The 17640-nt window shown below is 32.7% G+C and overlaps 1 protein-coding gene across 5 annotated transcripts; it reads right to left on the reverse strand.

Moving 5' to 3' along the window:
- Positions 1-918: 918 nt before the first annotated feature.
- LOC148610921 (uncharacterized) lies at positions 919-11553 on the reverse strand. Of its 5 annotated transcripts, none has more exons than XM_088590839.1 (6): positions 11460-11525; positions 9336-9525; positions 8973-9061; positions 6981-7328; positions 5765-5859; positions 919-4615 (listed from the first exon to the last, which is right to left on the reverse strand). In XM_088590839.1, the coding sequence occupies exons 2-6, from the start codon at positions 9383-9385 to the stop codon at positions 4463-4465; spliced, it is 735 nt and encodes a 244-aa protein (XP_088446965.1). In that variant the 5' UTR covers positions 9386-9525; positions 11460-11525; the 3' UTR covers positions 919-4462. The 5 variants fall into 5 exon arrangements, with proteins under 5 accessions (XP_088446965.1, XP_088446967.1, XP_088446966.1 ...); XM_088590841.1 differs by having other exon boundaries at positions 9191-9525; XM_088590840.1 differs by lacking the exon at positions 9336-9525 and having other exon boundaries at positions 11460-11553.
- Positions 11554-17640: the final 6087 nt, after the last annotated feature.

Genomic DNA, 17640 nt, shown 5'->3' on the forward strand with positions numbered 1-17640 from the left:
AGGCCACTTAACAATGTTCATTATTGATTGATCTTTTTCATGCCTGTACTTATCTACTGTCATTTCTGAGCAGTGGTTTCATCCAATATAAAAACAGGAGATATGGAACTTCTTTAGTAACTCAAAGGCAGTGGTATCATCCATACCTGTACTTCTTTTGTCATTCCTGAGCAGCGCTATCATCCATACCTGTACTTCTTTCGTCATTCTGGAGCAGTGCTATCATCCATCCCTGTACCTCTTGCCCATGCCTGTATTGCCATGGTATAGTCTCTCTCATGCATTTTCTACTTTTTAAAATTTTTGCCAGTGGTTTCACCTATGCCTGTACAATTTTCATCATTCTAGAGGAGTGGTCTGACCAATGCTCATACCACTTTTGTAATTCTGGTGCTGTGGTCTTACTCATGCCTTTTCTAATTTTGTCATTTCTCGGCAGTAGTCTCTCTGATGCCTGCACTACTCTTTGTCATTCTGGAGCTATTAATTACTGATCAGATTGGTCAAATTAAATTTGAATAGGACTTAATGATTGGATGAAACTAGGCAACCAAATACTGCAAGACCAAAGCAATAGTAATTACACCTTTATGGATATCCAAGAATTTTGCTGGACAAAATATCAACTGAACATAAGAACATGGTGTCTATAAATAGCTCACGTATAATCAAGTCCCCTGTATTAGTTATCTATTTAAATAAAATACCGCATTATGTTTTCATTTGAATTGGGTCAAAATATGAAGTTTATGAGTTTTAACGGCCAAAATTTATATATTTTCACACAGTCCTAAACACATGTTCCAGAATAGAACCATTAATTAAAGGAATGGACAGATAGAAACTGTTTTAGACTTTGGAGTGAACAAATTTCAGCTTACTTTTGTTTTAAGAGATGGAAAACACAACAATTCACTCTTTGATTTCATAGTTTTATTTTTGAATTTCTATCTTGCTATGCGTACAAAGAGCAACAGAAATGAAACACCTTTTAAAGTATCCCTTAACAATCGCTACAAGAATTTAACAGAGAACAACCCTTAAAAACAGACTGGATTTAGTTACTTATACATTAATGAACATTATCTTCAGCTTTCATACTGTTATCTAAATGAAATTTCAATAGTGTTTACAAATAATGATTTATATATATATATATATATAAAAAACAACAAAAACATTTTATTAATAGAGGTTGCTAAATAAATGCGAGGTAAAAAAACTGTCTATAATGTCAATGGGACAATGTATACCATAAAAGTGTCACATTTCTATTCAAACTTTGTACATTATTTCCTGATATTGATGATGACAAACATGATATATCGTGACTTTTGTATCAATTATAACATTGAAAACAAAATATTCAATCAAAATTCCATGCTTTATGTCCATGAAATTATATATGTACAAGCAAATGGTACACATGTATTCATTATTTTATCAAAAACTTCAGATTTAAATAACATTATTTAATTTTTTTGTCATCTTAATTTGATTAATCAAATACAAACAATATAAACAACTCATACACACTTTAGTCTACATACTGAAAAAAATACACAATAGCACTTTATGTCAGGCCATATTTTTTTTTTTCAGTTTTCTTACCTAAAATTGCCACACAGCATTCAGATTTCTGTTTTTCATACTTAGAAAATTTCATGACATAACACATTCTCCTTAACATATTTAACACTCCTGTGTCCTAAATATAAACATGATGCAAGCATGAAATATCTCTTATAGATTAACAGAAGAAAAATAATTCAAATTTCTAACCTGCTTTAAGCATGCAAATGGAAACAATTACTATTCTCAACACAAAACCTACTTGAAAAAGTCACTCATATGATATGTGTAGATTATTTTACTTATGACCAGTATTTTAATGAGGTAGAGAAGTGCCCAGAAATAGGTGCTGGTTCAAATACATGTATTTAAAAAAAAGATTACCAAATGATTATTAAAAGAATATTGCACAGAATAAGGGCTTCAAAATTTATTAATATTTTTTTTACATGTACATGTACTGAAAAAAAAAAAAACTGTTTTTTGTTAAAAAAAAAATTAGAGAACTATGAAATTTCCTTTGCTGCCCTACAATAAAAAGTCTCAAAATCATACATTTTTTTTTTAAAGAAACCATATATTTTAGTATTAATTCACTACATGTGCTTTATGTTATTTTCTGATAGTGTCTTATAAAGGTACCAGACCGAAATTTGATGAAATCAATTGAAGCTCAAAATTAACAGTGAATAGACATGATGCTTAGGGAAAGATAATAATACTCATGATATACATGTATTACCATAAAAATGTAATCCTCCCAAATGAATGAATGTCATCACAAGTAACAAAAACACAACATCAAATTAATCTAATACACTACTACATAATTCAACCAATACTGAACTAGCACTGTTATTTAAAAAAAATAGCCAACACATCCAGATTTCATACTCTTTAATTAAATATGTCTAAAAATTTAGGAAAGTCATGTCACAATGACATAAATTAGAACAATTTACATTACCTGTAGTAAGGCAAAACAAATTTCTGTTTCCTGCTACACTACCTATCCTAAAGATTTTATGGCCATTTTCACTAAAGCACTGTTAAAGTCTAGATTATTTCCCCTTTAACTCAATGTAAAATGTTTTTGAAAAATAAAATAATTTCCCTATCTACCTACCCTATTTTTTTTTGCTGGTACATGTAGCAGGAGACAAGACTAGGTTTTTTTTGGCCTAACAAATGGAAACTTACTGGAATTTTAACAATTCAACTTACTTAACCGACACAATCAGTCAAAACTAACTTAACTGACACAATCAGTCTGAACTTACTGAACCAACACAATCAGTCAGCTTTGTTTCATTTCACATCAACAATTGGAGAAAAAAAATCCTATTTGTACTTCTCTGTCTAAAAATCAGGCAAAATGAATATAAGCTGTGGCACATGAAGGAAAAAATGCAGAGATTTAACTGCATTATCCAAATATTTATATCTAATAACCTCCAGAAATATGTGTTTGTAAAGTTTGACTTTTTAAAATATCAATAGGTCAAATTTTAATGAAATGCACTTTGAAAAAATGGTGGGGAATTTTTTCTTTTATTTACCCTTATATAAGCAGTAAGAAAAATCTACATCACAGATGCTTCAGGATTAATTTGAATAGCTTAAGTATTGTTTTCTAGATTAACTGAATATATTTGAGGCAAAAAAGACCAGACTGAGAAATATTATGTGCCACCAAAGCCTGATTCTTACACAGAATGGTAATTAAATAACAGACATTTTTGCATCAGCTGCTGGCAGCAGAATCACGTGTTACAGTGAGGTAGGATAACCATCATTTTCTATTCAGATATTTTAGAGTAGGGCAGCCCATTATAACCTGCCAATTTGAATAATCTAAAAGGGTTTCATGCTAAGTTAACTAAATACTGGTAAAAACAAAGACAATTCTGTTTTTTTTTTCTCCATCTAATTCAGATTCACATCTTTTTGTTTATTTACCATTAATATGGGTTATAACATCAGCAAATCAGTACCCTGGCATCAACATAAAAGGAATACACAAATGGTATGAAGACCGTAAGATTCATTCTAACTTAACAATGTTTCAGGAAACATCAAAGATTGTGTTAGTAGACTACAATCCTTGTTATTATGTACATGTAGTAGTGACAATTTACATGTACATGAACTCATTGTAGTAGTAGGCACCATGTAATTAAACAAATATGAAATTGTACTTTGCAAAAAAAAAAAAAAATACCGCCATCTCATTAATAAATATAAGTCATATCACATGGGCCAAATAGTTTAGGCCATATAATTTGGGCCATATCATACGGACCAAAAAACAAAGGCTTTATCAAGGCATGATTGAATTAAAGTCAAATTCACAAAAGTCATCAGTGTAAAATCTATTGTAACTTTGACATCATGATGTGTTTTTCTATTGGTAAGTTAGAACTAATGATCAATTTTCTGCCTGGGAAATCCACTAATGATAATATAATGAAGCATATAACAAAAATATTTTAAAAAATCTTAAATTACAATACAATTTTTTTAGTTAAAATGTGCATCTAAAAGAAAAATGAATGAGCATTTTGGAAGTTATCCTTTTTAAGCAAGCTGAATTAGTTATGATACATGTAAGATCTTTCAACTAACTCCATTTACTTATTTTCAAATTTTTCTCATCTCCTTAACTTTTATCTATACATGTAGTTGGGTAAAAAATCTTGTATACCTTCCAACACGTGTTTGATAAAACAAAATGATAAGTTCAGTGATGTCTTCTAGCTAGGAACAATGGAAATTCAATCTTTAAGATTAATCTTTAAAAGAGAGGTTCATAACATACTATTTTCACTGGTAACAATGGCGAGTGGAACAGTCCATAAACCAAATAAATACTGCTGAAGTATTCACATTGCTATGAACCAAGAGCCATTTTATGCTTGGCTAAAGCTTCATTTTTCCTTTTTAATTTGTCTTTTCTGTTTTCACTCTTTCCACCACCAATTGATGTGAATTCAACATTGATTTTTCTTCCTCCAAGTGTAGTATGATGCAATCTTAAGGCAATCTGAAGAAAAAAAGTTCACATAAATTTTCATTTTATTTTAGTGCTGAAAGTAAAAAAAAAACTTGTAGATGATAATATTTCCTGAATGATATAAAATAAACCAACATATAAAAATCTATTGAAAGTTAAAAGAACAAAAGTAATTCTCAAGAACAAACCAACCTAAAAATATATATTTCATAAAGTATACATGACCTTGACCCTTAAACTACTGACCCCCTAAGCAATTGGTGTCTGAAAAAACAAAACTGTAAACTGAATATCAAATTATAGAAATACATGTACATGTATTTTTTTTTACATAAATTTGATTTTAAATAATCTGGTATGTAATTGTACAAATAAATTTGTTAAAGTTTCAAAAATGAGTCAAAAGTACATGTTAACAAATAAAAGTTACCAGATTTCATCATGTATTAATGACCTATTGAACCAGACAAACATTTAGTTGAATCAAATTCCTCCATTCACTTATCTACTTATCCAAATAAAATGTTTCTGCATTTTCTTTACACAGTGACTAATTCTAAATATTATAATTAATTGGAAAGAGTGAATAACCAAAATATGATCACGAGTGCAGAAGAATGCTAAGACTTAATAAGTGTGCAGAACTTAATCTGCGCACAAGTTAAATCTTCATGGGTTCTTAGCATGAGTGATTATATTTTGGTAATTCACAATAACCAATTGATTATCCTATTTATAATACAGATTTTCTCTCTTATGTGTTTCTATTTTCAACATAAAATTCAAATTCAAAATTCAAACAGGGGATTGATATAAATGTTGTAATGTTTTGTGATGTTCTGGCGAAAGAAAGTGTGAGAGCGAAATTACTGAATTCATTTTCACAGTGTGAATTATTGAAAATATTTACACATGGATCATTTGGTAAATCACTGCTATGTATATAATAAATGTTTTTATATTACATCATGACTACTTCTATGTTTTATATTACTGGGTGGCTAATTTTATCTGTTTTTACTTACATTGTGACTAATTTTATCTGTTTTTACTTACACCATGACTAATTTACCTATTTTTACTTACACTGTGACTAATTCTAACTGTTTTTACTTACACTGTGACTAATTTTATCTGTTTTTACTTACACCATGACTAATTTTATCTGTTTTTACTTACACCGTGACTAATTCTATCTTTAAACTCTATATAGGCAAACCCTCTAGAGCACTGCTTTGCTTTATCCTGAGGAATTCTTATTTTCTTTACCCCACCTATAGAAAGAAATAAAATGATATTTATCAGAATGCTATACCACAATCATTCTATACCAGTGAAAAAAATATCATATTAATCACAAATTATGCAAAAAATTTTGAATCAGTGAAATGCAATGTATAGATCAATTGTTTTAAGTATTTTAGCTCACCTGGCCGAAGGCCATATGAACTAATGCCATTACTTGGCGTCTGCTGTCGTCGTCGACCAATGTCGTCTGTTAACAATTTTTCAAAACTATTCTCCTCTGACACTACTTTACTAATTGGAACCAAACTTGGTATGAATGTTCCTTGGGGTATCGTGCATAGAACTCATGTGGGAATTTCTGATCCGTCAAAAAACATGGCTTCCTTTACTAAAAAATAGAACATAGGGGTCAGACAGTAGTTTTTTGCATATATCTCGAAAACCGTTAGGTTTAGCCAAATTCTGGCACAAGTTAATGTGTTCAGCATGATAAGATCTATCTGTGGTCAGATTTTCATTTTAATCTGTTAAGCCATGTTGGAGTTATTGCCCTTTTCAACTTTTTTTGCTATTTTTGATTTTATTTCTTTCAAAAATCTTCACCTCTGACACCACTTGACCAATTAGAACCAAACTTGGTATGAATGATCCTTGAGGTATCCTGCACTGAACTCGTATAACTATAATAGATAGAGAGAAACTTTCTATTGCTGATAAATCATTATGATAGTCTTACCAAAGTCTTCTCGAGTCAAAATTGTTGGACAACTCCTTGTTAAATTTACTGCATTTGAAAGACAAACTTCAACCAGGTGAGCAATTCAGGCTCCTGGGAGCCTCTTGTTTGGAAAACACCTCTGTTAATTTCATACATGTACATGTATATTACCTGTCATAAATGTCGTGAAAAGCCATGTTTACTGAAGCAGAATTTTACTGACTACCATGGCTCTACCAGTACCTGATGAAGTCCAAGATGCACATTCATTTTTAGTTTAATGTGTATTTTTTGGTGGGTTCATTAATTTTGTTTGTATTTTTGTCAGTCCCATGACTTGTGAACTCTGATTTTGCTTAAACTGTACATGCTTTTCATTTTACTTTCATATACATATACCTGTGTACTAAAAACATTGTTTAAGCCTACCAGTTTTCCTAAAATGTTCCTCAAGATTTTCTTTTGTAACACTATAAGGTAAATTCCCAATAAATAATACATATTTTGTTTCAATCTTTGGCTGATCAGAATTATTGTCCGTCACAGAGTTATCTTTCTTTTTAGTTGATTCACCAGGAACTTTATTATTTGTCCTCACATTGGTTTTGGTTTTTGGCTGCAATTTATCAGGTGACTTCTTGTTTTTAGGTGGTACAGGAGCAGTTTTTCCATTTGCTGTTGCTATTGCATTTTGAATTTGTGTAGATGGTTTAAATCCTCCTTTGTTTCCTATAGGAATTACAAAATGGTCTGCTGCACTGGGATTTGGTCTTAAACCTGAAATTATATATTCAGTAGACAAAGAACTTCTAAGCCATGGTTTGTAATTATTTATGTAAAGTCAAAGTAAAACATTAGTGATCAGATAATAAATTCTTGAATACAAGATGGTCCTTTCAATTAAAGGGAAAGTGCTATGATTCATCATTATCCTTTTCTGAGGACTCTCAACTGAGTTGTTCATGACAATGCAAGTCTAGAAAATATATGAAATTTTGTTTGCATTAGACTTGTACAAAAACTTTCAATCTACAATAAAACTTTATAGTATCTGATATATACTGAATATTACATGTCAAAATCTGTATCACATGCTGTATCAACCTAAGACTCCAATATCACCCGAAGGGTGTAATACCAATTTTAACATGTCATGTTCATTACATCATATATTTTAACCATACCTCAGGAATAGTCTGTGAATGGGTGCGATATAAAAGTCTAAGGTGTGATATAGGGTATGCGATATAGGCTGGAGGTGTGATTAGAAATACGATATAGGGTAGATGATATAGGGTTTAAACAAACACTTATAATGCATATACAAAAAAGTTACATTTTAATATAAATATATAATATAATGTCATCATAAATATGTATATAAATACATCTTGATATTATAGAAATTATTATCACACTGGATATAAGGAAGAATCATTTAACCAATGACACAAACGACATGAAACAAGAGGACGAAACTGACGCTACAAACAAGAGGAAACCCGAGGACAAAACCAATACTTCAAACCAGAGGAAATCTGAGGAAAAAACCAATGCTACAAACAAGGGGAAACCTTAGGACAAAACCAATACTACAAACCTGGGGAAACCTGAGGTAAAAACCAATGCTACAAACAAGGGGAAACCTGAGGACAAAACCAATACTACAAACCTGGGGAAACCTGAGGAAAAAACCAATGCTACATACAAAGGGGAAACCTGAGGACAAAACCAATACTACAAACCTGGGGAAACCTGAGGTAAAAACCAATGCTACAAACAAAGGGAAACCTGAGGACAAAACCAATAATACAAACCTGGGGAAGCCTGAGGAAGAAACCAATGCTACAAACAAGGGGAAACCTGAGGACAAAACCAATTCTTCAAACCCAGGGAAACCTGAGGACAAAACCAATGCTTCAAACCAGAGGAAATCTGAGGAAAAAAATAATAATCCAAATCAGGGGACATCTGAGGACTAAACCAATGCTACAAACAAATGAAAATCAGAAGATAAAACTAATGCTACAATTAAGGGGAAACCTGAAGACAAAAGAAATATTCCAAACCAGGAGATATAGAAAACAAAACCAATTTTTCAAACCAGGGAAATTCAAAAACAAAACCAATGATACTTACAAGGGGATCTAAGGACAAAACCATGTCTGGAAAATGGAAGGGAATCAGAGGACAAAACCAATACAAAAAAAAAATCATGCAAGGAAAACCACACGAAAGAAGAGGAAAACCATTATTACAAACCAGGGGAAATCTGAGAACAAAACCACACCAAGATATGTGATGAACAAAGAAAACTAAAAACCAGGATCCTGATGTAAATTCAGGTGCTCCATTAAAATACAAAACACATGCAGTTAGCATAGGTAAAAAAGTAATTATCTACAAGTATAAAGTTCTCACCTTCTCGTTTATTAGCCCTTGACTTTTGTTTTTCTGACCACCATTTCTGTCTCCTTTCTTTCCTTGCTGTTGGTGTTGACATATTTGATCTGAAAAAAAGATGAGAGAATAAGTTCTCAAGTACATGATGTATATTAGATCATGTCCTGCTTTGGGGAAACTCAAAAAAAATCAAATCTATGGTTAATTTAATCACGTCAAATGAGATCAGCACTTACCATTAACAAACTGATTTAGAATAGTTCTAGTGCCAGATTTTTGACAGTTGTACAAGAGCTGGCTCTACAAGAACTGCTCTCCTAGACAGCTCTAGAATTGATTGTCATAGAAAATTAAGAAAGAGCCACTTTAACACTATTGTACATTTGTATGTTGCTGTAATTAAAATTAGTTCTATCAATTGTTCCATTCATTCACTGCATGTAGAATCCAACAACACTCCACTCTACTTTCTGTTCAGATGACCTTGTCAGAATTCTCAGGTTTTTTTCCTTCGAGTAATGCTGTCCAAATCATTAAAGATGAATTCCAATTGGCTGATCAGGAAGGTTATCTGAACAGAAAGTAGAATAGAGTATAGTTAGATCCTACATGCAATGACTGAATTGTCAGGATTAATTTTAATAGATTGATATTGTTGTAACAGTTCATTTTTTATGGTTAAGAAAGCAGGGATTGAAATAAAGGTTGGGCTGCATGTACTTTATGATTTATGTTTTATCTGTCTGCATGAGTTTATGTCTTTGCCATTTATATACTACTCAAACTGCATGTGATATGTTTATGTCGGTTAAAAGCTCATTAAAGCTAATGTTGTCTTTGTCTTTAATGTGCTGACTCCATATAAAAAAGTAATCAAGGGAACCAAGATTCTAGCGGAAATCAAAAGAATGTAATCCAGGGACAAAAAACAGACACAGAAAACAGGCAGACACAAATAAGACCATAAAGTAACTAAAATAATACATACAAAGTAACAAAAGTTAATGAGAAACTCAGCTTATTTATTTATTTATTTATTATTTAAAAATAATTTCAAATTGAAATTAATTTTAAATCTTATTTTTGGAAAATGTAAATACAGGCATTAACAAAATTACTTGGTACAAACTCAATATACATGTAGTTACAAACTTTATTCAAGCATCTGGTAAATTCAAACACCTAATAGAAGCTATTGACGGATGCCATCATTCAGAGGACTCAAAATTGTTTTTCATATTCACAGAATGCAAGCCATTTTAGCAAGTTTTTCAAAGGGACATAACCCATCAACAACCAACAACCTAATTGGCTGTTTCATTGTGGAAAAGAAGACAGTAAACATTTTTCTTTGAAATTTAAACTATTAACACTGCGGTAAGTAGCTAAATAGTTTGAAATCAATTATTCAAAAGTAATCAAGTACTTACTTTAGCTAAAATAAGTTAAATAATTGAATTTGAAGTATACTGCTGTCCATTGCTCCAATCGGACAGTAAACCAGTCTTTGGGTTGGAAGATAACTTCCCTTTGCTCAAAATTTAAAAAAACAAAGTCAGAAATATGGAAAATGTCTATTTATGATATCAGAATTTCCTAAATCCTAATCTCAATACATGTGCAGTCATGAAAGTACAGCAAGAATATTACATTTGGTTGTTACAAGTCTCCTGTGGGGACTACAGTACCTGGTGTTTATAGGTGCCATAGGATTGAGGACTGTACTGGTAAATTGTAATCAGTAGTCAAAAAGGAAAGTCTATATAAAAAATGAAGGCAAAATCCAGAAAGTTGGAAACAACCCTAATGGTCCTGACTTGGTACAGGACTTTCTGATTAAAATGGTGGGTTACCCCGCTCAACCTCCTTCTTCCATTAGGGTTAGTCCCATATACACTACAATGCATATAGCCACCTGGCAAAGTTGGTAAAATCAGTTATCAAAACTGATAAGAGAGCAAAGCTCGCTCTTAAAGGTATAGAACTTTGTCTAAAAATTGTTCATACTGACATTTGAGAAACTTTGGTCCAGGCAAAACACTAAATCAGGGTACATAGAAGCTTCAGAAATATAAAAGATGCAGATTTTTGGCAAATTTTTTGTAATTAACAGAATATTACTCAGTAAGATCTGGGTACTGGATATAAACCTTTTTCAGACAATGTGCAAGACATATTTGTTTAATTTTAACTTCTGAAAGGTCTGCCAATTATGCAGTAACGGCATACTTAGAAGTCAGAATAGTGGCTACTAAACTAGCCCCATTTATGACTGGGTTCAAGAAATAAAATAACGAATTTGTTTGCAAAAATAGGAAAAAAACTAGATTTCTGAGATGACTTGTGTAATATCTTCAGAAGTTCAGTTGCATTCGGATACAACCAAATGTACATGTCAAATGCATACATCAAACGTTTGTCAAACCAGGTCATAAAATTTACCAAAATACAAAATACTTTTGAAATCAGACAAAAATATTCCTTAGTTGAAATAATCTTTCTTACAATTACACAAAAATAAGAAACAGATTTTTTTCTTGGGTCTTTGTTTCAAAAATCCATTTCTTAGCCTGTTCCGGTTAATAATAAGAAGAAAAACGAATGACTGTCAATTTTTCCGGATTTTATTAAATATTATTCTAGAGGACATGGCACTGAATTATTCGAGTTAAGTTTTTTAAATATGCCAATGAAGGTATAGGACAGGTTATTTGATCTTATTCATTCATTCATTCTTCAATTCATCAAAATGGAGATTACATGAATTACAATTACATAATTACAAATTAATTAAGACACATATTGGAAATATTAAATAATAATAATAATGAATTGTATTACTAATTCATATCTATATGCAAGTAAAGTGAGCAAGATATGTTCGTGTACTGGTGACATTACATGCATTAGCTACAAAAATGTTTTGTTACAAGCATCTTAAATATTCGCCTTTTGACTTTACAATATGGATGTAGCAGAGTCGTCTGAATTCATCTATATCGGAATCACAGAGTTCAGTGGAAGTTTTTCTACAGAGGAGAATTCGGACAAGCGATTCATCATCATACTCGCTTAGTTCTACGTACAGCTCTAGAGGTAAATGTTCAATTATAAGGTACATCCAAACATTAAACAACTCTGAAGTACTTGTACAGTTTTGGGTAGCATGGACAAGCATATCGGTGAATATTTGATCACATAATTTACATGATTGTTCGATTAGGTTTGGTACAGAGGAAATATATTCAGCAATAATGTGAGCGGTACGCAAATCAAAGCAGTTTGTAGGGTACTTCCAGATGTCAGTAACAGCAATGGAATTGTGATTTCTCTGAATCGACTAAAGCCACTATGTGAGTCTATACGTGTTTTCCAGTCATTATCATGTTTTGTATGAACCGCATTTACCACCATGTGTTTCCTTTGTAATTTACCAGGAAAGTCACCGTCTCTGATAAAGATCACAAGGGATCCGTACAGGTTATATTTGATTAAGATATCTAAAATATCTGGGATAAAGCCTATGCGATTTCGATTGTCTGTTAAGCATGTAAAAAGTCTGTGTAGGAAGATAGTTTTCGCTAAGCAGCTATTATCCAACTTGCAAAGTTTGCCGAAGAAATAAAGTTTGCGTTTTTCGATTTCACTTGTTATACTGCGTACCCCAACCATACTTTCGCAAATGTCCGATCGTGTGAGTGTGCTGAACTTGTGTGCATGTTTGACAACAAAATGTTGAAATCTATTTAGAAATGCTAGCTCGGTATTCGTTAAATTGTTCCATACTTCACAACCGTATAGAACGGTGGGTATAACAACAGATCTATATAATTTTATAAGCACTGACGGATTTGTATTTCCACATCTGATATTGGTAATTGCAAAATAAGTGTTTCTACCTTTCCTACAAACGTTCGTTGTCCTTGAGAGAGACGTAAATTTATTGAGTTCAATCCCTAAATGCACATGGCTTTCTAAAATTGGAATTATTTCCTGGCTAACTGTCCAGTTTAAGTCTGATTTTACGAACGTATCACACACGATTTCTTGCCATTGAACTGAAACCGCCACTTATTCGCATAGTCGGTGCACACATCAAGCATTCGTTGTAATGCTTTAGGTGTTGTAGCAATGCATGTAATATCGTCAGCAAGCGAAGGGGCACGACATTTTATACTTTTTACACCTGTTACCTGATTAGAATTTCACAGCTCATTGATTAAATCATTAATAAACACAAGGTATAAAAAAAACAGATAACACACCACCTTGCCTTACACCTTCATTTACTTCAAAATACTTCGATTTGCATTGATTTACAATAACCGAACTTTGTGTATTACTATATAACATATTTATACAGGACCAAGCTTTACCTTTAACACCTAAGTTACAAAGTTTGATCATAAGTGCTTTGCGCCATACCTACTGTCTAGGAATGCGGCAAATACTTTACTGTGTTATTCAATGTTATTATAAATTGTTTCAAGAAGACAAAAGGACGCAGTCAGACAACCTAGACCTTTCTGAAACCCGTGTTGCAGTGGATTTGGAAACGTTCCTGGTATTATCACGATTGTTTGTATACGATGGAGTAGGAGTTTTTCAAATGTTTTCAACACACTGGACAAGAGACAAACGGGTCGGTAACTGTCAGGGTGTGACTTAGGCTTGCCACCACCTTTAAATAACGGAACCAAAAGACCCTTTCGCAAATCACTGGGTACTTCACATTTAGATATCATGGTATTTAGAAAAACTGTGAGGCATTCAATTAGTTTCGGTCCGCCAAAAATAAAATGTTCATTTTGAACCAAGTCATTTCCACTAGCTTTTCTACGTTTTAATTGTTTGATAACCGCCGCAACATCTTCGTCAGTTATGGTACCACCGGGTAAGTATTGTTCTTTAACAACGTCACACAGTTTCAATGTCGTCATACATTTTATTCACCTGACGGAATGTTGATTCGTCAAACATAGAAGTATCGGACGGTGTATGTAAGTCTTTGAAGTAACTGGCAAACGCATTACAAACCGATTCGGGGTATTATGAACAGTGTTATTAAAGTTTATCTCATGGCACACCTTTGACTGTTTTGGTTTCTGTCGCTCTATAAGTTTCCAAAAGAACCTTATATCACATTCAGCTGCATTGTTTATATCATCGTATGTCTCTTCCATATATTGATCATGAGCAAGTTGCTGTATATTCCTAAAATTACATTTCGCTCGTTTATAATTAAAGTAAAACGGATATTGCATACCCCTTGGTCTACCATCCTGCAACCATATTTTACGCATTTCAAGTTCTTTACGATGCGCTGTTTTAACGTCTGCATTCCAATACGGTTTCGTATATGGATTGAATATGTTACATGGTATTGATTCTTTTGCCGCATCAAGTATCGTAGTCACCAAATCCGAATAAAAGGAATCTATGTCTTTGTCGTTGTGTTGAAGATCGTGTATAAGTCTATTTAACGGTGAACGAAGACTGTCTTGGTATTTACGCACATGCTGATCGGTGACTTTGTGCCACGAGGGCAACTTCGAAAATTTGTTTGACTCAATATGAATATTTTCTTCTAGCACAACGGATGCAATAACGGGCAGATGATCCGATGTCGAACTGAACGTTCCTTCTTCGAGAATTTCGTATTGTCTTAATTGTCTGACTAGCGTCTCTTCAATTAAAATATAGGCTAACAAGGTGTTCTTTAAGGGAAATGTAAAGTCTGGACCTTTCCGCAAAGCTTTAAAGGAATCAGTAAATGGGTGATACAGAAAATGTCTTTTTACGAAATTTTGTAGTTCTTTTGATTTTACTGTGTTTGTAAGATTCATGTGTTTACTGATGCAACTAGCGTTTAAGTCTCCTGCAACAATAATTTTACCATAATTAGTGTAAAACAAACACAGGTCATCAAGGGCATTTAGCTCTTGCCTATAATTATCAACTGAACTATCTGCAGGTACGTACACACCAAAAATAAAAATTGATCTAGAATTTTTGCATTTCACTTCAATACCTACAATTCTATCAGAGTTTGTATCTAAAATTTCTTTAACTGAGAATTGTAAAGTAGATTTATACATTAAAGAGATACCACCTTTTCCATGTGTATAGTAGTATGGTTCATGTAGCTTGTCAGTTTTTGATATACTACGATACTTTCCATATACGAAAGAAAGTTTGGTTTAAGTTTATGCTCACACATAATTGCAATATCACAATTTGTATGATTAAGTAAATTTGCCAAGCACACAGTAGATGACATTATACCTCTCACATTCCATGTTAATATGTTAAGGCTCATTCTAGCAAAAGCAATAAAACAAATATTAAAAATAAACATTATGAACAACATGGGGACTAGTTTATTGTATATAACCGACTAATTTTCTGGACTTTCGCTCCATTTCTGTTGCCAGTCGCGGTTGCTAAACCATCTTCTACATCGTAAACCGGACGGCCAATGAGTATTGTTTTCAATAATGTCAGCGTAATCTTCTGATAGGTTCAATTTTGCGGAAATACGAGACGATCCATATTTGCCATAGAAGAGTTGTAAAAATGTAGGTTTTACTCCTTTTAATTCGAGAAATCGTAGAATACCAGACTTCGTGGACTTATTGTCAATTCCAGATAAATAGAACCTTGCCGAACGTTTTCTGGGAGACACACCAACGAATACATCAGAGTTGGTCGGTTTTGTTTCCTCGGTATTTCCATGCACACGAACAGGAATTCTAAAATTTACTTGGTCTTAAGGCTAGAAACCACTAATTCCACTTTCCATGGGCCTCTATGCAAATTTCACAATATTCAATGGCTTCTCTGGACTTGATCTTAACTTTAACCTGCAGAGGACTATATATCAGCATGATTCTACATATGTCAGCTCACAATCCTCAGAATGGCATGTGGGGTTAGCAGACTTGCAGTGCAGTACTGGTCACCGGAAGTGAAGTTATAAATAGCATGGGAAATCCCAGTGTTTTCACAAGATAGGGGTATATTTAGAAATCATTATGGAGATTAGGCTTCACATCACAAGAAGCAAAATGCACCTATAAAATGTACAGAAATGTTTTTCCTTTCAAAAACTGTTTAAATTTTTTAAAATAAGATGAGAACTTTTTTCACTTTTATGGTTTTTTTTCTCAAAATATCTTAAAGTTTAAGAGCAAAATTGTTCATCAACCAACCTCTGCATAAAATCCAGGCCAAGCCTCCCGTTTTTCGGGCGGGTTTGTTAAATTGAAAGAAAATTATTGAAGCGTGGCGGTGTCCGCTCCTCTTTAGTCTGTCTCAATTTCCAGAAAAGCATAAATGATGCTTACCCTACCGGCCCATGTTCCCAGTTTTTAGTTGAGTCCGAGTTGCTCATTTGCTCTATTGCTTTGTACAGCTATTTTAGTGCTGCGGACAGGTATCAAAAAGTGCTTTAGTTTTCGAGTTTAATGGGCCTAGAGGGTATACTGCTGTATCATATGTCAATGGAAAGATAAGTCAATGTAGTTTCTGAATATCGTACTTAACAAAGTGAAAAACGGTAAACTTTTCTGGTATTTTGCATTAATTAGAGGAGGGGTCAAAGATCAATCGACCCCAATACACTTTGATAAGTAATTTAAGTGGAATCGTTCATTGTAGGTATTGGGAAACAAATAACATGTAAAGATGTGTACTATTTCAAAAATGTAAAAAAGAACTTTTTCGGACAAAAGTTGACTATTTTATCACAGAACTAAGTTGCCCCAAAACATGGTTGCATTTTAGTGCATTTTCAATGATTAAGAGATAATAAGACACCGTAGAATATTACAATGTATATCTAAATATTCTTTACTGAATAACAAATAAAATAAACACAACGTTCTCGATTCGATCTGAAACATGTGCTTTGCAAAATGAGTTCATTTAGTTTAATTGATTTGTTGCGCGGTCCAATCAGCGATATAGTTAATTTGATAGATAGATGTATATTTATCCTCTTAAACCATAAATACAATACAAAGACATTATATAAATAATAAAGAAACAAAAACAAAGACCAAAAAAATCAGGACATAAACACTCCCACTTTACTTCACACACTCGCCCATCCCTACATTGTGAAATATTTACAATTTTTCAGGAAGTTAAAATACAAAGGTAAGCCTAGAGAATATCTTTTTTGTGCTGTATTAGATAAATCTACACACTTTTTCGAAGCTAATTCTGTTTTGAGAACACATAATTTTAGATACAAGGCCGTGTTGACAAACTCATATTATTTTCCACTGAAAAAACGACACTCCATAACGTAGTGAAATTCGTCTCCAATTTTAGAGTCATTACACTTATTACAGTTATTCAACTCTTGTCCCAGGGTCAAGGGGTTTGGGGGCATGCCCAATTTTTCAACAATTTTTTAAAATTGCAATTTTTAAGGGGGTGGACCCACGCCCAACTGGATCCGTCACTGTCGTAGGCCATACGTGAAAGCCTTTCTACTTTATAATTTCATAGATAAAAAAAAAAGATATAATCTTTAATTTAATGTCAATATTCACTATTAGTTTCATAGGATGAAAAGTAGCACAATTATGCAAGGACTTGCACTCGTATTTCCTCGCTAAAGCCATGACTTGAATTTCCCAGACTCGCCTGAAAATCTGCAGGAAATGTGGACGTGTAC

This window comes from Perna viridis, chromosome 7 (assembly GCF_037379345.1).
Source record: "Perna viridis isolate PV_CMFRI_1.1 ecotype Kerala chromosome 7, ASM3737934v1, whole genome shotgun sequence".
NCBI lineage: Eukaryota > Metazoa > Mollusca > Bivalvia > Mytilida > Mytilidae > Perna > Perna viridis.

Bases quoted from the DNA above. Each gene is read 5' to 3' on its own strand.
- LOC148610921 (XM_088590839.1), bottom strand. From the start codon at position 9,385: ATGAATGGAACAATTGATAGAACTAATTTTAATTACAGCAACATACAA. The intron at 9,062-9,335 runs GTACAATAGTGT...TCTTTTTTTCAG, and splicing joins AATTACAGCAACATACAAAT to ATCAAATATGTCAACACCAA. The intron at 5,860-6,980 runs GTAGGCTTAAAC...TTCTTTCTATAG, and splicing joins GGAACATTTTAGGAAAACTG to GTGGGGTAAAGAAAATAAGA.